At 36.9% G+C, this 23646-nt stretch overlaps 1 protein-coding gene across 8 annotated transcripts in view; it reads left to right on the top strand.

Moving 5' to 3' along the window:
- The window catches only part of tcf12 (transcription factor 12), a 192666-nt gene that overhangs the window by 102211 nt on the left and 66809 nt on the right, over nucleotides 1-23646 (top strand). For all 8 annotated transcript variants that reach the window (XM_087259091.1, XM_087259090.1, XM_087259087.1 and 5 more), the window contains exon 6: nucleotides 17845-17906. In XM_087259091.1, the coding sequence (XP_087115217.1) occupies nucleotides 17845-17906 (62 nt within the window). The remainder of the gene's footprint in view (nucleotides 1-17844; nucleotides 17907-23646) is intronic.

Genomic DNA, 23646 nt, shown 5'->3' with positions numbered 1-23646 from the left:
AAATAAATCACAGATGAAAACAACAAAACAAAAATAAAAATAAATAAACAATGCTTTATTCATTTTTTTAATGACGCTTTATTTATAAACACAAGGTTTTTCAGGGGAGTCGAACAGTATTTTTGTATAAAAATTCATTATGTAAAATGTAACACTGCATATAGTCTATATTGTATTTAATAAACCCAATTATTATTTGTCTGAGTGGAAAACTTCAAAATTTCCTGTGCCCAAATGGTTTAAATGAACTTGACAGTCACTGTCACAGACAGTTTAACGCATCTAAAAGTCATATTCAATAATTAGATTAAATTAAGCAAGCTCTGAACTGCTTTTTCTGGTTAATTATAATCCCTACCTGACATTGCAGATTCTGCAATGTGACTAGCGCAGATTTACACATTGCGATATCGATGCTGAAATGGTATATTGTGTAGCTCTACTCTCAATATTAACTTCTTGTTTTTTGAAATGTTGTATTAAATCTATGTGTTTGCACTTATGCTGATATTCAGGATGTCATATCTTAAAAAATAAAACAATACCAACCCAAAAGACAGACGCTTTTTGTTGTTTAATTCCTGGCTTAAACTATTAGCTCACGCTTAACGGTACTATAACAGACTTAGTCATTTAACAAATGCTATTTTTATTTTTTTTTTACCAAGCAAATGAAGGAAAATTTTGCACATCAAAACAACAATATCATCACAGATACATAATAAATATCACATGCCCTAATACACTTATATTTTGGGCAAACCTATTCATGTCACATCGCAGCACCCGTAGCACTTCATCATTCGGTGAATGCAGCGTCCACTTCACCAACAGTATTAAAAATATCCCTGCGAGCTGTTGCCGTCTAGGCCCCCCCGACACACTTTCACACATACACAGTAAATTGTGTTCGCACGCTTTCCCTCTCTGTGACACGATTTCTCTCTGACAGAACCTTGAGAAGTGTTACTAAACACTTCTTCGGTATGAAAAGAGAAATGTTTTAATACTGACAACTCTTTCATTGCTCCCGACATATGCCTGTTCTCTGATATCAGCCACTCTCTATTCTCTCAGCCACTCCAGTGTGTCTTTAAACAGGATTTTGGCATGCTTGCATGCAAGTTTAAAGAGTCTGCCGGCAACATCGCCCGAACGGGACCAAAATTCCCCTCCTGCATTCATCCTTCTCCTCCATCTTTCCAATGAGGCCCCATTGTTTAACAGTTGCTTGGCATCTGATACCAGCCGGCTGCAGCGCCTTTGATGTGGCTCAGATGATGCGATATCCATCCTGGGACATAAAAGAGCGTCCCGCCCTCCTGTTTTTCCACCGCATTCTCAGCTCCGTCTCTACACACACACACACATACACATGAGTCTGCGTGGGTTCGCTCGAGGGGAGGCGTTAGGCCGACATGGCGCGATCTGCGGTTGGTGCGTGAAAGAAAGGGTTATTAGATAGCTCATCACACTCCTCCACCAAGAGGAGGAGAAGGAGGAGGAAGGAGAGGGATGTGTGATTATGAAGTCATCAGCCATGAACCGGTGGGGTTGGGGAGAGGCGCCCGTCCTCAGGGGGCCATTGATTGGTGACCATGTGTTTGTGGCCGATAGACTGTGAAATGGTGTGTTGCTGCACGGCTGTGGCGCACCTGCGTCCCACCAAGGTGATTGATTGGTTTGGTCATGTGGAATGTTCCCATCTGGTCTGCAGTAATGCATTTCTCTCTGTCTCTCTTTCTCTCTCACTCTCTCTCATATTGAAGAGTAGCGGGCATTGGCTGGAGAGGGTGGTTAAGTTTAGGACCGCAGAGGTCAAAAGAAAACATTTTCCACCTCGTTTTTCTACCCCAGGTAACAACAGAAAATTACATTGGGCAGAACTGGTCGTCCCATTGACTTTTTGAGGTGGGGGTGTTTAGGATGAATCCAGCTGCTGTGCTTGCTGACAGGTCCACACACAGGTCCCTCTTCCCCATCTGGTGAGGCAGGAGATGCTGCAAAAACCTGTGAGATTCTGGAAGGGCTGTTCTCAACGAGTAGGAAAAGAATCGGTATGTGAAGGTTCACCAAATGGCTAATTTAATAATTGTGAAAGAAAAAAAGACCTTCTTATACATGAGTGGTACTAGTGGTAGTGTAGTTGTTTGAAATTAAAATTGTAAATAAATATAATATGTTTTATTTATAAATATGTTTAAAATAAGTAATAACAATAAAAAATGGAGATCAAAGGGGTTTTAAGCAAGGTAGTCTGCAGGTCTATGTCAAGGGTCTATATAAATATATTTTCAAATTAAATAATCCTAAAACATTTTATTGTTCAATTACTCAGATAGTTCCAGGTCTATTTTATTTTATATTTTGTCATTTCCATTATATTTTAAACTAAAATATTTAAAAATAAAAAAAATATGATTTTTATTATTTTTTATTAATTAATTTATTTATTTATTTATTTAATATTATTTATTTAGTAATTTATTTAATTTTAATTATTTATTTATTTATTAAATCATCAGAATATTTTCATGAGATGCTTTTCCTACAACAGAACAGAGATCTTCAGCAAGCCTACATAGGAATGCAGGGAATTTATTTAATAAGATAATGATTAGTTAGACAATGATTTATTATATTAAAACTTTATTATTCTATTTTTTATATTGATATATAAAACATACTTGTCATGAAATGTCATTTTTAAATTATTATTATTATAATTATTATTAAAGTTAATGTTTAGTAAAAATAAAATATACTGAATTAAAAAATCAAGATGCAATTAATTCTCAATTTAAAGAGAAAAAGGTTTATTATTATTATTATTATTATTATTATTATTATTATTATTATTATTATTATTACTACTACTACCTTTATTTTATCAGGAAAGATGCACATAATTAGAGCTGTAAAGCTTAACTTTTCGATTTTAGGTGAAAAAAATCCAATAGATTATCAGGTACCGAAACAGTCGACCAAAGGGGGTAATCACCAGAATGGGGAAGTCCCAGAGTAAAATGGGAAAATATGATACACTGGTGTTTTTGAATATGGAAAAAAAACTGTCTTTACGCTGTTTCCATGTTTTTATTTTATTTGTTTATATTTTATTTATACTTGTCTCTTTTATTCCTGCTTATGTTAAGCTCTCTAAATTGCCACTGTGTATGAAATGTGCTATTCAAATAAACTTTCCTTACCTTGCCATTTAGAATAAAAATCTACAAGCCTGTTTTTCAATATCTAAATCATTTACACTCCTTTTAAAAGCATTTGGTGAAATCAATTCTTTAAACTGCAACTTTGTTAGTAGATAATTGCATGCAAAAGGTGCTGCATATTTAAAAGACTTCTTTACCATTGCAGTCCACAATTTAGGAACAGACAGTAAATAATGGTCTTGTGACTGAAGCTCATGGATAAGGACAGGTTTTTTTACATATGTAATTTTGTAGATTTGTATTATTATTATTATTATTATTGCTATTATTATTATGTATTTATTTCCTGAGCCTAAAATGCTTTGCACAAAATATGATAGCGGCCACTGTTGACTGAAAAAGGGTGAAGACCATTAGTTAGTTGTAGAAGACACTAGGATTTATCCATCATTGAGAAGCACACTTACATTAGAGACATGACTCACCTTAAGACGGCAGCCTCATTCTCCACTCCCATAATCCTCTTCAATCTTTTTCCCATCTTTTTTCTGATTCGTCCTTAATCCTGTCCTCTCTCCCTCCTTTTAATTGATCTATTCATTCCATCTAATGACTAATTACATATCAGAGTGCATCAGCAGAGGCATTCATCATCGTAGAACATAATAATCAATGACATTTCAACAAAGAAAAAAATAAATATGCAAATAAGAGCTCATTAACATTTGCGCTAGCTGTTTGAATAATGCCACTGCTGACAAGACTGTAATTAACAGAAATTGATGCTGAGCTCAGGGGTAGCGTGCATTGGAGATTGTGCCCCTCTGTGTGCTTCCTTGGCAAAGAACAGACCCCTCCACGCACACCCCCTGCCTGTACCTGCTCGGGTGGCATGGTGTTAGGAAGCCCCCAGTTTGGATGTTTGCGCCCTGTCCTTGCTGACAGTCAAACACAAGCCTTCTCAACATCAAACGCATCAACAGAAAGATGCACAAACACTTCAGAGAAGGAAACAAAAGGATCCATTTTAAAGCCACAGAGCCAGTGAACGAGTGGGTGTGCGGCTTTGTTTGGCATTGTGATGTTTGTGTGTGTTTGCCTGTGTTCGTGTGTGGGCATCGAGCGTTCAGGACTTTGTGCTGATAGCTCAAGGTTCTTGCCGAAACAAACTTTAGACAGCTGTAGAGCTTTCTTTTTCTTTACCTCACCCTCCCTCCCTCCTTCTGCTGGCCTCCAAGTTTAGCCCCAGCCCCCCGCTCTGCTTTCCTGCCTCTGCTTTCCTGTTTTTGTCAGGAATTTTAGAAGAAAATGCAGCAAACACAATAAAGCTGTTTATGTCAGTTTTTGGACGGCCCAATGTGCTGATTATAACAAGTTGAAGGAATTTCCTTTATTGCGCGTGTTAGCCTTGCCATATGGCCCAACACGGAACATTAACTTGACGGCGATAATGAATTACTCCAGGGTTCTTAAAACATAGAATTCAGGCAAGAGAATGCAGGATGGACTGTTAGGAAAGGAAGGGCATGTGAGGTTCATTTGCATTTGATGTTGTTACCTGTTACGAGGTATCGAGCACATTGCCGTTTTATTAACGTATCTTGGTTTGTTTGGGAACCAAGTCAGTGTGGAGAGTAAAAAAATACCAAGCAAGTCCCTCGGAATGTATTAGAAGACCGAAAGAGAGTGAGTGGTGGGGTGGAGAAAGACAAGAGAGAGAGAGAGAGAGAGGGAGGCTGTGGAGTGTGGATACTAATTGGCTGTTTTTGTGGCTGCGCTTTTCAATTGATCCCTTGAGATGCTTAGATCACTACCTATCTGAGTATCAAAACAAGAGCTCTGGTCTTGCCTGGCAGAGCTGTGATCAATAGGGAGCCTCCCCGGGAGCCTCTCTACACGGTCACGTTTTAATTGTTCCATGCCTCTGAATGTAATCTCAATGTTTAATATTGCCGGCCTATTTATACATCCCTTATTAACCCCCTCGACAGGAATAAGCGTGTCTCTCGCTTGTGTTGGCACTTGTGAAAGCGCATCAATGGTATTTACATAGTCCAGTGACTGTTAAGCAAATCTCTGGGCTGCTTTATTCAAAGTGAGATGGTGTGGTGTTGAAACGTACTGATTTTCAGGGTTCAGGCATCAGCTTCAAGTAGTGAATATTCATATTTGATGATTCAGACGCTTTGGTTGGGTGGGTTTGTATGTAAATGTCGAAATTATGCACCTTTGAATTTTTAAAAAAAAAATTTTTACTGTTCATTTGGGCTGTTTCACAGATTTTTTGCAGTACCTGTTTACCTGTATTGGTGATAAATGTGGTGTTTAAAAATGCTATATTTTATGTGTTGCTACTAGAGATGACAAAAAATGGAAAGAATCGGCACTCTGCCACTTTGGCTCTCAAAAGACAATTTAATTGGACAATGTTTTGACATAAGATCTTCATCATGTCAACACGACATACAGTCAAACTCCAGATATCAAACCTACAAACAATGATCACCCCAATTAACCAATGAGTAGGTAAAAAAAAACATACAAGTCAAAAAAACAGATATTTACACATACATGCATACATACATACATACATAAACACGTATATACTGTAATTATAAAAAAATCTAAATCCAATCCAAATTCAAACCGCTAGGAAACTAGGTATTAAATGTGTGAATGCAAAAAGCTTTTCTCTGCAGTGAAGTTTAACTGCCCCTTCTCTGCCTAAATAGCAAAGCGTTTACATGTTATGTTGACTAGACATTGACAAATAGTAGATTTTGCTGATAATTAGAGCAGTTTGGTTATGATTATGATTATGGTTAGACCGCACTGAGTCAGTAATCAACCCGTTTTAAAACGGATGATGAATTAAACTAAGCATAACATTCGGAGTTTAACAGCGCTGAACATGAACAGCGCTGTATGAATGTATTAATTGTATATAATTATTAATTATACCTTCATGTCTTCATACCTTCATTCTTTGTGTTAATTCATGGTGAAGAAACTGGTCTTAATAGACATTAAACTGATTTCATATAATTGAACAAAATGTTAACTAAAACCATATACGTTTCTAATTTATTTGTTTCTTTTTGTCACATTAGCCTATTAGTTTGTCTTTTCACACCATCGTTTTTAAAATGCAATTTTACTTTCTAAAAAATGTGCGGAAGTGACCAGCTAGCTGTAAAGTAATGCATATAGATGATAGCAATTGTTATCACATTTTTGTAACCACTTGAGATACACTGTAAAAAATCTCTCTTAATCTGTTAAATATCTGTTTATGGTTGTGAATTGCATTATGGGAGTTTTATCTCTATTCTGTCCATGTATGTTATTAAAAATTCAACTCTGCAGTTTAACAAAGTGATATTTATTGACATTGTAGTAGTTTGAGATAAGATATTATTTAAGAAATATATAATAATATAATATACTAGGTACCATAAATTACAACACCTACCCAGAAAATATATCACTTTAAACTAATATAAATGTCAAATTTGCTAACTTTTTAACCTCAAAAGCCTTTGGCAGAAAGATCAATGTCCCATAATGCAATTTAAAGTAACAAAAAAAAAAACTGGAGCAAAATGCTGAAGTCAATTTACAGAAGTCAATTTACAGATACTATTTACAGTGTTGTAACAGTTAAACTGTCTCTTAATTTCTTTATAATGATATTATAAACAGTACCTCATGTGAGCACTATACCAGTATGAATGTGATTATCAGTATTTTGTTATGCCATGATTAGGGTTGTCACGATACCATTAATTAATCTTACGATACCAAGTAGTATTGTGATGCTCTAATTCACAAGTCAAATTATAGAGGAAATGGTCAGAAATACTATATTTTGTTATAATAAGCCTACTTAAATTTAATTCACAATTCTCTTAAGGTCAAAAAGTATTATTTGCACCCCACTTTACTTAAAATGTATTAATTCTTTTTGTTTATTTTATAGATAACTCACCAAAAAAACAAAAAAAAAAAAACATTAAAATAAGGATACTAATTAAAGCGAATGAAATTTTTTACAAAAAAGGCCTTTTTCAAACAAAATTAGGCGATATGAAGAGGTCAAAAATGTTATAATGTTTCCTGTTGCTATTTTGGGTATTTCAACTATTTATTTTTCAGTCTTATCAGTTAACAATCCAAATTAATTCAAAATGTCAATTACAAATTAATTCAAAATGTCTCAGATGTGCATTCAAACTGAAGTGTTAGCAATCATCCAATAGGCTACCATAAAAGGTGTGAATTCTGCACAGTTTTGCAACCTTCAAGGACTCCTCAGACTATTCAAATAAAAAGTTCTATTGTTGCACAAACACATGAGCATTTTTTAATTTTTCTGCATCCAACATTATTTATTGTAAATAAACTGTTAATGACAATACTACCATTTACAAACTACAGTGGCACCGGCAGTATTTTGGAGCCTTAGTATCGCGATAGTACCGATAAACCCTGCAACCCTAGCCGCGATATGGCTTTTTTGCCATATCACATTCAGTGTTGGGCTGAACAAGTGAATAGATTTTAACCAAAGAATTAAGTTTTTTATGATGCAGTCAAATAGCAGCTGGCATAGAGATCAAGAGGTATCTTTCTGCTAATGCAGTAAATATGTTGACATATACAAGCTTTTTAAAGTATCCGAGAAAGACACATAATTCATAGTTTGCAGACACATCACTACAAAAAGGAAAAACTAAGGGAATGGTTATTATTTTCTGACTGTGTACAATTTACTAAAAATGTGTTATTGATGGTACTTTTAGATGATATAATACAGTATTCTAAATATATTTTATGAACTTTTTAAATTTGATTTAAAGAAAAGTATTTGATTTATGTTTCATCAATAATATACTGCTAGTTTGACTGTTGCCACTGTCACTGTTACTGCTACTGATTTGTTATGTTGAGGTCTGCAACAAGTAATCTGCCTACAGGTGAGTGTGTGTGTGTGTGTGTGTGTGTGTGTGTGTGTGTGTGTGTGTGTGTGTGTGTGTGTGTGTGTGTCAGACACAAACCACACGGACACGCATGTCAACACCTGGACGTCTCCTTGTTGCTTCTCGCAGTTCCTCACGGGGAAATTGATGAATTCATTTTCGCTTTCATCCATCACTCCTCCAGTACAGCCCCTGTTTTCCCCTGAGAGACGGGGTGAAAAACACCATTCCTGACAAGCATTGCCAGGCAATGCCGCAGAAGACTATTGCTTTATTTTCTTTCTTTCTTTCTACTCAGCGCAAATCAAGGAGAGCTGATATGAAGACTGTTTTTAAGAGCTTGGTTGCGATAACACAGGCTTGTGGTGAAAGATAGCCAACAGAAGACGTGCTCATAACTAGAGAAGATTTCTTTTTTCTAGTGTATATTGTTCCCTTGGTGTTGATATCAACAAGTCTTGAGTATTAGTTTGAACATCTTTTCCTTTGACACAAACCCACTGGCATCAGAAGCCTGCACAAGGGAGAGTGTTTTGGGTAGAGTGTGCACCTGTACAATCCTCTAGTTTAAGTGCCTTGTTTAATGGCATATTGGTGACAAGACTGGTCTGTGCCTAGTGTCTTGATTGGCTTACAAGAGCTGCAACTGTTAAGCCAGCTGTTCACTTACCAGCTCAAAACATCTCCATAACAGTGAGGCATTTCATAACTGCTGACAGTCGTTGTTGTTGAAATCTTGCCATTCTTCATGTAATTGGTCTTTCACATTCACTGCCTAAAAACAGTAGAGGTGTGATCAGGGAGATGACTGTCTCTTACATTTCTCACTGTTTCATGTGTTGCAAATGTGTCATTTTAAACACAAATTAACTTGACGCTCTTTGAAGGGATAGTTCCCCCCATTCAGACTCTAACCTGCATATTGTTTCAAACCTGATTTAAGTCTAATGTTTTGGCTTTTTTTTCTGGATTTTTTATTTTATTTACATTTTTATGTTCTATATTGGCCATGTACACATTAGCTGTTTCCATCCAAAAATGCTAATTAAATGAATGTGCAAAACTGGAATATCGCATAAAAGACATGCAAATAAAGCAGCATCTCTATCCAACGAGTCTAAGAGAACAAAATCATCACTTCCTGATTAACTGGCGGCAGATATCAACAGTAAAAACGGAATTTGCTGCGGTAGGAAAAGCTGCCCAAATCTTTTCTACATACTGTATAATAAATGACTTACACCTCAGAAGGCAATCCTGACACGCAGTGAATGCACGGTGGCATTTGAAGGCGTGAGATGCGGAGCACAGACCCTCTTAATTCTGGATGTAGTTAATAATATAATAACACTAATACTGAAACCGTTAAGGCGTTTTAGAATGACCAAAGCAACAGTTCAGATGTTTTACAGTGTGCTCAGCCTGCTGGTTTGTCTGTTCCCACACATTTTTATTATCACATCATCATAACAAAATCACATGACCTTTTTAATGCACATACTGGAATTTGTTCGGTAAAAGTGTTTACATCGCAGTTTAAGCACATCTTTTCTTATCAAATAAAAAGTTTATCCTACTTAGTTATGCGCATATGTTTATGTTATGTGCATTTTCAAAATTGATGCGCATCTTGGTGTTTACATCAACCTTTTTTTATGCACACATCCAAAATGCAAATAAAAAATAGGTGAATGGAAACATAGCTAGTGACTACATTTACATGGACATCAGTAATCTAATTATTTGCTTTAATCTGAATAAGAAAATAATATGATTAAGGTGTTTACATGAGTAGCTTTAAGAATGTCAGAGCACATAATACGATTAAGTCATTGCATCACCAAGCTATCCACATTTCCTCCGGAGTATCATATTATTTTTGGAGTTTCAAATTTATTTTGTCAACTTTAACTGCAGTTTGGCGCTTTCACTTTCGTTCAGAAACATTTCATGCTTGCCCCTGTGACAAACGAAATTTTGCATACGAGTATGAGCTGCTCGTGGAGATTGTTGTTTTAATTCAATTCGATACTGCATGTTGTATGGGAAACACCACCTCAGCATTTCACAGTGCAGGTGTCTGTGGTCCTCCACTGACTGGGTAGGTGCAGAGAATAGTGTCAAACAGTCGTGTGTATATAGACTATCCTGTCACAAAATACGGCAAAAATCCTACATGACGGTAATAGTTTGTTTGAGGTGTTTACAAGTCTGTACTGCACTTCAATAATACAATTTAAATCAGCATACTCCACATGTCTTAATCGGATTTCTGTTTAGTTCAATTATGACCTTAATCAGAATTAAATTAATAAAAATCGCTGTTTACATGGTGGACTTTTAATCAGAGTATGGTCTTAATCATATAATAATCTGATTATTGGTGTCCATGTAAACGTGCTCACTGACAGCACTAGAAGAAAGTTGTAATGATTGATTTTAGCAAACCAATAAGCTAACCAAAGCGGTACTATCATACAGCCAAGAGCCACCAAGGAATTCCAGTGCATTTGTTGTTCCCAGAGGCCTTGTGGAGAGTTGCAAGAGCTGTTATCTCAGCAGGGAGTCAAATCGGTAAAGCCGTTAACGGTTCCCTGCTGACTGTCAAGGTCACTTGCTCCAACTCTCCTAGTTTTGCCACACACCTATGCAAATGAGCGGACCGCTTCTTCACTGATCTTCAGCATTTGCTCCTCCATACCTTACACGCAGCATTCACCAGCTCTAGCTGACTCGTCTTCAATCTTCAGCAATCCCATGGTTTTCTGGCATACCCTTTTCTCATCAAACTTCATAACCTCATCAGCTTCCTTCTGTTACGCTCCTTCCCTGTAAACATCGCTCCGCTCCTCTGCTCTCCCCAGTCACCTGTTTGATAGATTGTGTGACTAGAACGCTCATTAGCTGTGAGTCAGCAGGGGCATTGATAACCTATAGCACAGTGGCTAACCTCCGCGCTTCCCTGAGCGCTGGTGCTGGCCTCGTCCCCTGTGTCACCACCCCGTCCCTTAAAGCCCAGCGAGGCCGGAACATTCATCATCCGCCGTCAGATCCTGCTTCTATAATGTATGATGTGTCGCGGTGCAGAGAGGGGAGACCGGGAGAAGCAGCGAGGCGGGTATCGATCAGGCCGACCCCCCCCCTCATCCGTCTGTCATCGCTCCAGCTTAGAGAAGGAGGAGGCGGAGGGAACCATGAGATAAAAGGAGGGGAATGGGGTGTAGAGGACGTGGCTAATCGGCAGCCCTGACGCCCACTTCTTGGAGTTAATTTCTGGAGAGTTTCCCCCTAGTGACCTCTTCTCACACATACACTCACTGTCACTTCCTCTCACTCTCACACACTCCACTCTCACCTGCTGTCCCACATATTCTCTGAACTGTCTCTTTCTCTATTTCAATTCAATTCAAAAAGAGTCTTGTCCAGCATTGCCAAAGCATTGCAATTACATAAAGAAAGAATAAAACCGTAAAATGATTATATAATACATATATACATACAGAATAAAACACACGCGCACACACAATTGTAATTTTGATTAATACATACTCAAATAAGAAATAAAACAAAGACTAATGTGAGGACTAAAAAGATGTACAGCTGAAGTCAAAATTATTAGCTCATTTTTGATTTCTTTTTCTTTTTTAAACATTTCCCAAAGGATGTTTAACAGAGCAAGGGAATTTTCACAGTATGTCTGATAATTTTTTTTTTTCTTCTGGGGAGAGTCTTTTTTTAAATTGAAAAAAAAATAATTAAAAAAAAATTTATTTTAAGGTCAAAATTGTTAGTCTCTTTAAGCTATATTTTTTGCGATATAGAGAACAAACCATCATTAAACAAAGATTTTGCATAAACTATCCTGCCTAGTTAACCTAATTAACCTAGTTAGGCCTTTAAATGTCACTTTAAGCTGTATAGAAGTGTCTTGAAAAATATGAAGTAAAATATTATTTACTGTCATTATGGCAGATAAAAGAAATCAGTTGTTAGAAATGAGCTGATAAAATAATTATGTTTAGAAATGTGTCGAACAAACTCTCCTCGTTAAACAGAAATTGGGGAAATAAGTAAACGGGGCTTATAATTCTGGGGGGCTAATAATTAGCCATAATTATGACTTTAACTGTACATGTTATAAATATAACAATATTGCAAGAGTTCACACTTAGCTGATAATCGCTAATAAAGCTAGTTTGGCAAGCTGTCCCTGAGCTCATAAGATCCTTGAGCCCAGGGCTCCCTCCCGTTTGTAGAGCGAGAGGGGAGTTTGATCCCCTCAAACGATTGCTATGAGGGTGTGCTGCTGGTGGAATTTGACTATGGTGCTGATTTGGTTCAGTCAATTCACTTATGTCTTGTGTTTTGGACTGTGGGAGGACACCACAGGACCCGGGGAAAACCCACGCGAGCATGGGGAGAACGTGAACTCCGCACAGAAATGCCAACTGGCCGGGTAGAGACCCGAACCGGAGGTAGTCTTGCTGTGAGGCAACAGTGATAGCCACTGGGCCGCCATGCTGCCCTATAGAGGAAAGAGAGGAGGAGAGGGGGTTGAAGGTGGGATTCTTCATGACAAATATGACTAAGGTACAGTAAGATGCTTTAGTATTTTATACTAAGTTAGGAATCGTCTGATTGGTGGATCGTACATTAGCTTGACTCAGGGCCAGCCGTGTCAATCATAAGCACCTTATCCTCTCAAAATTAATTTAGAAATAAACTTCACTGAATTCACTAGTCAGCTGTACATTCATTCAGATTTTTTGTAATAAGGTTTCTCTTGTTCTCTATTTCAAAATAAAAACTCAGATGAGCTTTTTTGACACGACTTGCACAGTATTGCCAAAGCATTGTCTAATACATGAATAAGGAATTGTATAATAAACGATTATTATGATATAATACATAAAAAAAGAAAACAGAAATAGATCTGTAACTCAATTAGGTAAACATGTACATGAATTCTTAAATAAAAAATATAATATATATGTAATAGTAATAATAAATTTTGTACAATAGCATAAAATCTCTCAATTCAATTCAATAATCACTTTATTGGCATGACAAATGTTACAAATGTATTGCCAAAGCAGTTATAAAGTTTACATTAAAGGGCACCTATCATGAAATCTTTTGTAAGCTGTTTGGACAGAACTGTGTGTAGATATAGTTTGTCCACAGTCATATTGGGGTAATATAAAGACAATAAGTCTCTTTTGTAATATTTCCTGACATTAAAATAAGATCCTAATTCCTTCCATTTTGAGGCCGACCACAACATGACATAGGAGTGTGGTTTCCACGGCCACCAAATTGATTGACAGCCGCATATTAACATGTCTTTGTAGTAACGTGTATAATCATATCCACAAGACAGGACATGCGCAAAGCAACTGGGATTAAAAGACATGCATATAAATAAAAAGTAATTATTAAAAGTAATAATTAAATAAAAATACAAATTAAAAGTAATAATAAATCAAAATAAACTGTACAATTAACAATCAACATTTTAGGATTAAACAGTAATAATGATAATCAATATTTACAATAATCTAGATGTCTCTCTCCCTCTCTCTCTCTCTCTCTCTCTCTCTCTCTCTCTCTCTCTCTCTCTCTTGTTCTTGCTCTCTTTCGTTTTTTTTTTTTTTGTCTCCAAGAGTGTCTTGGACGAGAGTGTGGAGGAAAGGAAGGGGTGTGTGTTTGAGGGTGGGGGCAGTGGCCTCACAGCTGCGCTAGTTGGCACTGCTTCCTCAAACATCAGCACCGCAGCCAGCAGCCCGCTTGGCACAAACACTCGCCAGTAACACTTAAACAAATTGCTATAGCAGTGGAAGAGCTGTCTTACATTGTTGATTTTTAACATTCCGAGAGACTTTTCTCCCCTCCCCGCTTTGCCTTTCCTCGCCTTTGGATGCTTTCAGCTTTTGGAACGCTCAGTGTTTTGAATGCGCGCCCAATAATTTTCCACCGCTCGCTCTCGTTCTTCCACTTTCTCTCTGAATATCGGGCCCCCATGGGTCTCCTCTTCCTCCACAGCTCTCAGAGTCATTCTTAATTTTTCTGTTCCCCTCATCCGGTTAATTTTGTTCACACTTTTCTTCACCGCTTCGTATGTTTCTTTGTAAGAAAGCAGTACTTTTCCCCACGTTTTTGGTGCCTGCATCAAATTACATTCATTTAAGTCCCTTGATAAACTCAGAAAGATTATTAAATGCAGGAGAAGTGTCTGTTTTAATGTTTAAAAATAACTTCTGTGGCGAAAATGTTAAAGTATGGGTGAAATTATGTTATTTTGCCATTCATTTTATATACAAATGTATCTAAAAATTAAACAATGTACTGATTTTGACCTGTATTTATTAAAGTATTGAGATTAATCAAATTATTGCTAGAAATTCTTGGGACAAATGATTCTGGCAAAGCATAGAAATTGAAAGTGAGATATATACTGTACAGTGGGTGATACTTCAATAGGAGCATTACCGCTGAGAATGACTGATTCGCACGGTGCTTCAGCGTCAACGCTTGACTCAGGGTGTGTCTGAAGTTGGGGCTGACACAATCATCATAGCAGCGTCAGTAAATTAAACAAGTCTGCAATAGGCTACTGTCTGAGCTGGGGAATTTGCATAAAGCATCTGATTGGCTGATGCTTCTGTCGCACCTAAAAAGTTTAGAAATTACCAACTTCTGCAGGGAGCAACCCTTCTGATACAGCGTCAACGGACCCACAATTCAGTTAGGCAATGATTTTTGACATCACCCATTCAGAGTGAATGGGAAGGATTGATGCTGATGCCCCATGTGAATCTGGTGTAAAGAATTAAGGTCGTGTTTTTAAGTATAGCAGTTTTAGGGATATGCAGTTTGTGACAATACATCTAGGAGGCACAAAGGGAGGGGATGCGAACGGACAGAAATGTAAAGTAGTTGTAAATACCCTAATAATTGTAAATGAAGATGCAATAATGAAACAAAGCATTAAAATTCCTTAATTAATCATTAAAAACTTGTTACAAGCTTTACTATTATTGTAAATTTGTTAAGTGAAATGAGGATTTATTTTACAAAGTAAAATTTAAAAAATAAATAACAACTAAAATGAAAGTACAAACATACATATAAATAAGTTGGCCTAAATAAAGAATGAATGAATGAATGAATGAAATTAATAAAGCAGTGTTTTAGCCTAAATATAGAGATATGTAGTGTTTGTGATTTAAAGTGACAGGACTAAGACAGTCAATAATTAAGCTTTTCTATTAACATTTTCATTTACAGTTTTCATTTACATTTTCGTTGTTGATTATATTTTACTATCTTTTTATGTCTTAATTATTGTACATAAATAATAAATGGATAATTAAATAGGCCTAAATAATTATTTATTTAAAGAAATTATTAGCGAAACATGGAGGAACGGTCTGGAGCATTGTCTAAGGCCGCATTTACACTTCAGATCTTTATGGTCAATTCCGATTTTGTGACTGTATCAAATTCTTTTGATGACCCACTTGCATCATCTTTTAAAAGTGACTCGTATCCGATAGTCTGCAATTACACAGCACATGATGTCAAGACGCAATCACTAGAAGTAAAAGAGCATCCTTTTTTGCAGGGTTTCATTTTTTAATTTCTTTTCGACAAGTTATTTTACTATCGTTAATAACAGAAAAGTTTACATTTGGCAAACTTCTTTCAATCTAGGCTTTTTTTTTAAACCAGTAGGCATCTTAATGTAATGTCCATGATGTGATTTATGTGATTTATATTATTTGATTCACATCGGATGAGTTTACACATATGAACAAGGCCTGAATCTGATTTGAGTAAATCAAAATCCATGTGATTCAGTGTTAATGCAGCCTAAAGGGCTCTTAAGTTGAATGCTACTGTACTTCATCAAAAGCATAAAAATAATTAAGTTCTGCAAGTTTTTTAATAATTTACATAATACATAATACGTGTATTGTACCAAATTATTAATTTAAGTAGAGCCAAAATGATATTAGTATAATCATCTTTTAAGTCCACTTTTTATTGTCAACACATGCATATGTGCTCCTTGTCATTTATTCCCCCGAGACTTTTAATTTTTCTATTAATTTGTGTTATTTTTAGTCATTTTCCTCACACATTAAACCGACAATATAAATGTGGCTGTCTTAATTATGCCGTTGCAACAATTAAAGCTCATTGAGGTGCATGTCATAATTTATGACGCTGACAGTATGTGGGTGTGTATGCGTGCAGTCAGGTGAATAGGTGCATCTCTTTGTTCATCTCTGCCATTGTTGTTAGATCAGGTCGTCTGTTCACTCTGGCATGCTAGACAGTTAAACGCATGTTTACCGTTCCCATCCTCTGGGACTCCTCCTTAGTGGCTGAGGTTACGACGCTGATCGCATTAAGGTCCCTCGACATGTTACAGCGCATGGCTGGGTTATGCTGCACGAGAGCATGCCAAACCATGCATGCAACTGCTCACTGCATCAGAGCCCCAGACCGGCCAAGAGAGGATGTTTTTCATGAGCAGCGTTTCCAGCTCTGCCAGGATCTAAAACAACAACGTGCTCTTATAAATTATTCAGCGTGGACAGAGAGTGTGTGACAAAACACATGCTGTAAATGAATATTTCAATGCTGGACACGAGTGCATCTGTAAAGGAAGGACTGCCTGCGTTGCGAGTTCATGTACGCCACAAACTCTGAAACCTAAACCGAGCCGAGGAGCAGCCCAGGAAGTCTGGATGAGGGGGAAAAAAAGAGCCTGCTAACCTTTAAAGTCGCTGAAAGACAGATGTTTTATTCTTTTGTGGTGACTAAGGGGGAGGCAGCGCTGTAGCTTACCCACAACTCCCTCTTCCTTTGCAAAACGCAAACTTTCAAATGTTATATCACGTCGATTGAGAGCAGTTTGCACCACAGGGGAAGCAGCGTTTTCAGTTAAACCACTGTGCCTGATTACTGCTGCATTTTGGGAGGCTGTGCTAGTGGAGAAACTTGCAGACACGTGACCATGTGCACCTGAGCGCAGCAGAACTGAACCTGAAGGTTCAGAAGGTGTAACGCAAATACTTCCAGCATCCGAATTGAAGTTACAAAAATATTTACCTTTTCCCTGAAGTAAACAGAATTTAGCTTCACTGCTGTGTTTGTTCTAATGTTTGAAAGTCTGACAAGTATAATATACGATGTTTTTAAAGTTGTTTATCATTTTCCTTTAGGAGTCTCTTGGTTTTTTCTCTTTTTTTTTCTTTCTCGGAGAGAGGTTGAAACTGCTGAGTTTAGATATTGTGAAGTGCATGATTCATTCGACTGTGCGCTGTGCTCTTTTTATTTGCCCCTTGAAAGCTCACAGGCTGGTTCTGCCATATGAAAAGGCTGGAGATGGATTAGTATAGTTGAGTGAGACCCGACTGACCCTGTAGTTTATACTGTGAGACATGGCTTGTCTGATGAGAACATACGCACGGAAATAAATCACACCTTATTGATGAAATATGAAATATAAAACAGCCTTTTTGACCTTCGACAGCCTTCAGCTGCCAAAACTCACACAGAATGTGTGAGCTTTGACGGTTATTGTTTGCCTTTCTTGAAAACGCTCTGTTTTTCACATGATGAATGTTTTTTTATGGTTAATGTGTATGATTTTGTTCTGATTGTTTTTCTTTGTTTTTCCATAGGCAAGTCTGAGAGGCCTCCGTTCTCCGGTTATGGGAGAGAGCCAGGCGTCTCTGGATGCCAGGTAACAACCACAAATTCACTTTATTGTTGTGTTTTTACGTAGTGTTTGCATTTGTGTGAGCATCGCAGGTTTCTCACTTAGACCTTGATTCATCACAGCTACCAAAGTGCTGAAACTGTGTATGCCAGACACTGTAACACATGCCTGAATGGCTAAAGTCTGCACCTTGTATTGTAAAAACTTTAAAAGTGTGAATTTCAGACCTTTTGAACTTATGGAAATTATTAAAATCATTAGAGTCACAGGGATCTCTGGTCAGTACTTTTTGTTAGTTAAGTTTACTTGTTAAATGCTTTTTGAGTGAGTTGTTGTACCTGTTTTTTTTTTTAAGTAGGATCTATTTATTTGATGGCAAAGCTGAATGTCTTACATTTTACTGTTTTCAAATGATTCTTTAGAAATTATTTGAATTTACTGCACAACTATTTCTTATTATTATGATAAATGTGGAGAACAGTTGTGTACAGCTTAATATTTTTAATAAAACTGCAATATTTATTTGATTTATTTAAAAAAATACTTATAATGACATTATAATGATTTATTGTTTATTTACACTGGTCTCTTCAGTTACGATTGACATGCTATTGATTTGGATCAATCCGATATCTTGGTACATTGACGATGCTTTCCATACACAATTTTTTTTCTTCACAAAACAAGAAAATTGTATTAAGATCTATAAATATATTTATATATTACTTGTAATACAATTTTGTCTTTTAATACAAGCAGTCAGATATGAACTGGATATGAACTGTACCTTTTAATTTTACCTACTCAAAGAAAACACTCTTATTTAATGCATAAAAGACAACATGAGCAATTAAAGCGAATAAATGAATGTAATTATTATCATGCTTGCTTTCTGAGCGTTGTCGAGCGAGTTCTAAAGGCTGGTTTATACTTCTGCATTGATCGATCGATGTGACCCATGGCACATGCCTTGTGCGTTGCTGTGCATTTATACATCTGCATGCTGTTTGGGTTGCTCTGCAATAACACTTCCAAAATGCTAGCTGGCAGGTTTTTATATTTCTCTGTTTCGTGTTTCTTTGCTGGTGTTTAGATTTTTCTAAACGTTACCTTAATGTACAATTAACTCGCTCATTTAGAGGCGAGAACCTGCAACAACTTTAATCATAAGTTAAACACAAAACAAGTTTCCATCTGAAGCTCCCTCCCGGGACTCGACACTTGTAAACACTCGCCTCATCGGGCTCTCATTCCCGCCCACACTTGTTGTGCTACCAAGCCAACCAATCACACAGCTTGCGATACAAGTCGTTGCGATGTGTAGTTACATTTTTTTGAGAGGTGCGTTAGCGTTGGCGATGGCCGTGACGAGTGCTATGCGACCACGTGCAGGCTGACAGGCCATAGCATATGCATGCACTTGACACAGAAGTAGCAATCAGCCTTAACACCCCTATGATTGGTCATTGTCTTCACCTGCTCAACAGAAAGGGCTGCGATTGGTTTTAAAACTGTCAGCGCGTAGACAATGAAGAGCAGACGCGATTACAGTCTATGCATGCATAATGCACGGTATTCACAAGTATTAGACGCAGTATAAAAAACTCACTCAACACGCATACTCATGTCTGGATCCACAACAATCGCTTTAACAGGCAAGTGAAGAGGAAAAGTTACCTTACAAACATGCCAGCAGTTCAATGGTATAAAATATGTAATGTAAGTATGTAAAAACCGGTTAGAATCTATTACTGAACCAACACCAAATTGTCCACATCTGTTTCGCGGTACATTGAAGAAACAATTAATTTTGACACCCCTATAATTTAAGACATTTTAGAAAACATTTTATCAGTTTTTTGTAATATTATGTAATTCTTTACCGGCACTTTTTAAAGTTGCTCTATGTAAGTGTTTGACTCTTCTAAAGCATGAAAATAGCATTATATATTTGCAGATATTTAAGAAACTTGCTAAATGAACATACTTTTTATCTGAAAAACAATGCTGAAGTCAGATATTCTGCTTTGAAAATGTTTTGTCCGTGCTGGAACGACTGTCTTTGTTTGTGTTCTTTTTTTCTTACCCACTGCCGGTTTAGCCAATTATATTTCAGCACCTCGGGTTGCCTTTGTGGAAATCAGCATATTTCATTCATTTATTCAGAAAGGCTTTTAAAGTGTGCGTTTTTGGCCGAAATGTGACCTCCGGTGGGCAGTAGCAAAATCTGAAATAAGACGCAGATTTAGAGTTCCACATGAGGTTATTAATTAGCAAATAATATGAATATTATAATCGTAAACATTAGGTGAGCAGTTTACTTTGTCACAAGTCCCGGGTCCTAACAACATGCTACATGACGATATTTGCAGTATTTAAGGCAGTTTGGCTGTTTGTACCAGACGAAACAGGACAGAAATTTAAATACAGCCATTCAGAAGCACAGAATACTGCACTCACTCACAAAATGGAAAGGTTTATAATCTATTTAATACATATTAACCCTCTTAAACATTATTAAATGTAGATGCTGAATCATTGATTTGTGTTGGGTTGTCACAGTACTAAAGTTCAATTTCAAATGATTTATTTTATTTTCAAGATCTGAGGTCATGTAAAATGGCATTCAAACTCACATTGTTAGCATTTAACTTTAAATAAAGCACATAAGGTTTATCTGAGGTGATCAAAGTTTATCCTGTTGTTCAGCTGCAAGAAATGGCAGCTGTTTCACTCGCTCCTCAGTCTGGCAACCTGCACTTGCATTTGTTTTGATCCAGGAATGTAATACCTAGTTCAACCACTGGGTGTTAAACTTACATACTGCACCTTTAATAATTTAAAAAATATATTATTCCAGCTTGTTTTTAAAAGAAATCTTTTGTAACGTTAAGTTTTTACTGACTCTTTGTTATTTAACACACCGATTAAAGTATTCGTTCAAAAAATAATTGTATAAATGTTGTGTAAATCAGCAAGTGTTACATTTATACACTTAATGCAAAAGCTGATGTCAACTAAAAGTGTAAACTGGTACAGAAAATCATCAAATAATAACAAATAACTAGAAAAGCCATGGGTCAAAAGGTGTGGGAGTCTTGTTTGTAGCTTCCAGTCAGTTTTTCCCATAACATTGAAAGAGTGTTTGTGGCGTCTGAATGCTTTCAATCTGAATGCTTTTTTAATAGCTTTTATTATGAGCCAGCTCTGTGATTTGGAGCGAGTGTTTATGTGTGTGTTATGTGTTGGGAGCAGGCCTTCAGCACACAGAAACATGACTTTCAGCACTTCCATTAAAGCAGGGTCACACAGCGCCGGGCCCTTCTCTCCTCCCTCAGCCACACAGATGTTGCAGACAAAGACAGGATTGTGTGAGCAGCACACCCGCTCTCCTTCTCTCTCCTGCCCGCTCATTCTCTCTGACACCCCTGACGTCAGTCAGTCAGAGGGTGCACTGCCAGACCCCCCACCCTTTTTTCCCCTGTCCATTTTTTAATGGCCTGTTGCTTATGCTCTGTTTACAATGTACTCACCCAGTCTCCTGCACAGTTGTAATCACTACTGAAAAACCACAAAGTAAACTCCTTTTTCAATTTTAGCTGTATTCCACATAAGCACAATACCTAATGGTTATTAGCAGGATTTAGTTTAGCGTGGAGGGTCTTGGCTTTAAGATTAGCGTTAAAACCACAGCTAAGAGACAATATTAGAGGAAGACTACTTCTCCAGCTTAAGTATGATGTCAGAGCAGCCCTCGACCCCAATGACCCTTTAATAACCTCATTGTCCAAGTCCCTGTGCCAGTCTCGGGAGAGGAGAAAACACACAAGCGCACCTTTAAAAGTAGCGTGCGGTTTGCCAGCAGTGAATGGCGCTATAGTCAGAACAAATGAAAACACGGCTGGCGTTCGCTCATTCATAAAAGAGCTTTCTGAAAGGGAATGCCAGTTCAGACATTTTGTGTGGGAACTGGGGAATTTATGCTGGCCTGCAGCTGCACAGATCAGAGCCTGGCAGAGACTCAGTTTGTCTAGTCGCTGAAGAAAAACAGGAAGAGCGAAAAAGCCTGTTTGGTTCCTGAGCGAATGTGGGAAGAATGCGGGCTGCAGGGTGGCTGCATTAATATTCTGAACCCTGCGTGTTAATATGGCCACCGCGTCTGCCGCGTGCATATAAACAGATGACTATCAGGTGCAGAGATTATCAGAGAAGCAGTGTTTTTAATATGCGAATCGGGCGCCTAATAACCCAGTCTGCTTGGAAAATTGAGCAATGCACATTGCGGAACCTAATAAAAGGCCCTATTTGTTCAGCGAATGCCAAGAATGGAAATATCTGCACTAGTAATCTATCAAGTGTTTGGCAGTGATGGGAAGCGGTTACAGGATTTTTCACAAAGCCAAACAGCCTGTCTTTTTATGAGGTTTGTCATCATTTGCAGGCTAAACCTCTCCCTCAGCAAGGTGTTATTGCATCATTTGAACCTGATGTGGAACTGTACACCTTTTATTGAGTTAAATATTCAAACTGTCTCAGCCAGCTGCGGCCCCTGCATCTCTGCCTGCCAAGCATCTCATTGGCTGCTTTCTTTTACTAGGAAGTAATTCAGAAACAATCACAAAAAAAAAAAAAAAAAAAATTATAAATAAATAAAAAAATTCTCATAGGCTAGGGAATCAAGAAACAGTTCAAATTAAGAGAACTTTTTTGGAATGAATATGTTTTTTTATCGATACTTTTACAAATACGTTGTGTTTCTGGCAAGATTATTCAATGGCGCACTCCTGTATCTACAGCATTGAATGTAAAAAAAAAATTTAAATAAAAGAAAAGAAAAAAACAGTACCTAGAGAAACTCTTAAGAAATAATTTTTCTTGTTAATTCAGAAAAGTACATCATGAGTGTATTCAGATTTTAGAGAACCAAATCCAGTGCAAATAATGTATTTAATTATTCCTAGCATGATAATGTAAAGGTCTTATTGTGTTACTCAAAAATGTTAAATGCTACCAATATTGTGAGATATGGCTTTGACAATATAGTTTATAGTCAAAACCATCCTAATAGTTTTAAAAGAACTTTTGCCAATTAAACTATTTACAGCTACAAGTTTGTCATTGTTTTTTTTTTTTTTTTTTTTTTTTTGCCATACTATTGTCAATATTAACCAAAAATCATTGATTCCCCATATTATTCAAAATATCTTCTTTGGAGTTAAGCAATTTCAGACAAAATTAGTAATTACATTTGAAGTTAAAGAAAAATCAATCCCTAATCTTTCTAAAGTTTTTAAACAAAGTGACATGGCTTTACTTGATTGGAGTGATGAAATGCTAATTGCATGTTAGGTTTCGTTATGTTATGTTCACATTGCCATTGCCTTTGCCATTATCTGTTGGTTTCTAACTGCTGAAATTTTAGTCACATCTTCTTTTGTTATTAAGAGGAAACAATGAAGGTTATATTTTTTTAAACACCGTGTAAGGGATAAAGCCCGTCTATGGTTGGTCTCACAGAAGAGCAGCCTGACACAAAGTGGATTATTACATGGCATATTTCAGCCTTACTTTCAGAAAATGACACAATTAGCCACAAAACATTGATCTGTACTGTTATAATTTATTAACTCTTTCATTAAACATAAAGCTGACAAAAACATAAAAGGCTGAATGAATACACTACACTAACCTACTTATTATTCAGTCTCAAGATGACACCACATTCAAAACAGCCCCATGAAAGATTATTATATAAATATGGATA

Source organism: Danio rerio, chromosome 7 (genome assembly GCF_052040795.2).
Source record: "Danio rerio strain M-AB ecotype USA chromosome 7, GRCz13ab, whole genome shotgun sequence".
Classification (NCBI taxonomy): Eukaryota; Metazoa; Chordata; class Actinopteri; order Cypriniformes; family Danionidae; genus Danio; species Danio rerio.
The sequence above is the reverse complement of the archived record's forward strand: the minus strand, read 5'-3'. Positions and strand labels throughout refer to the sequence as shown.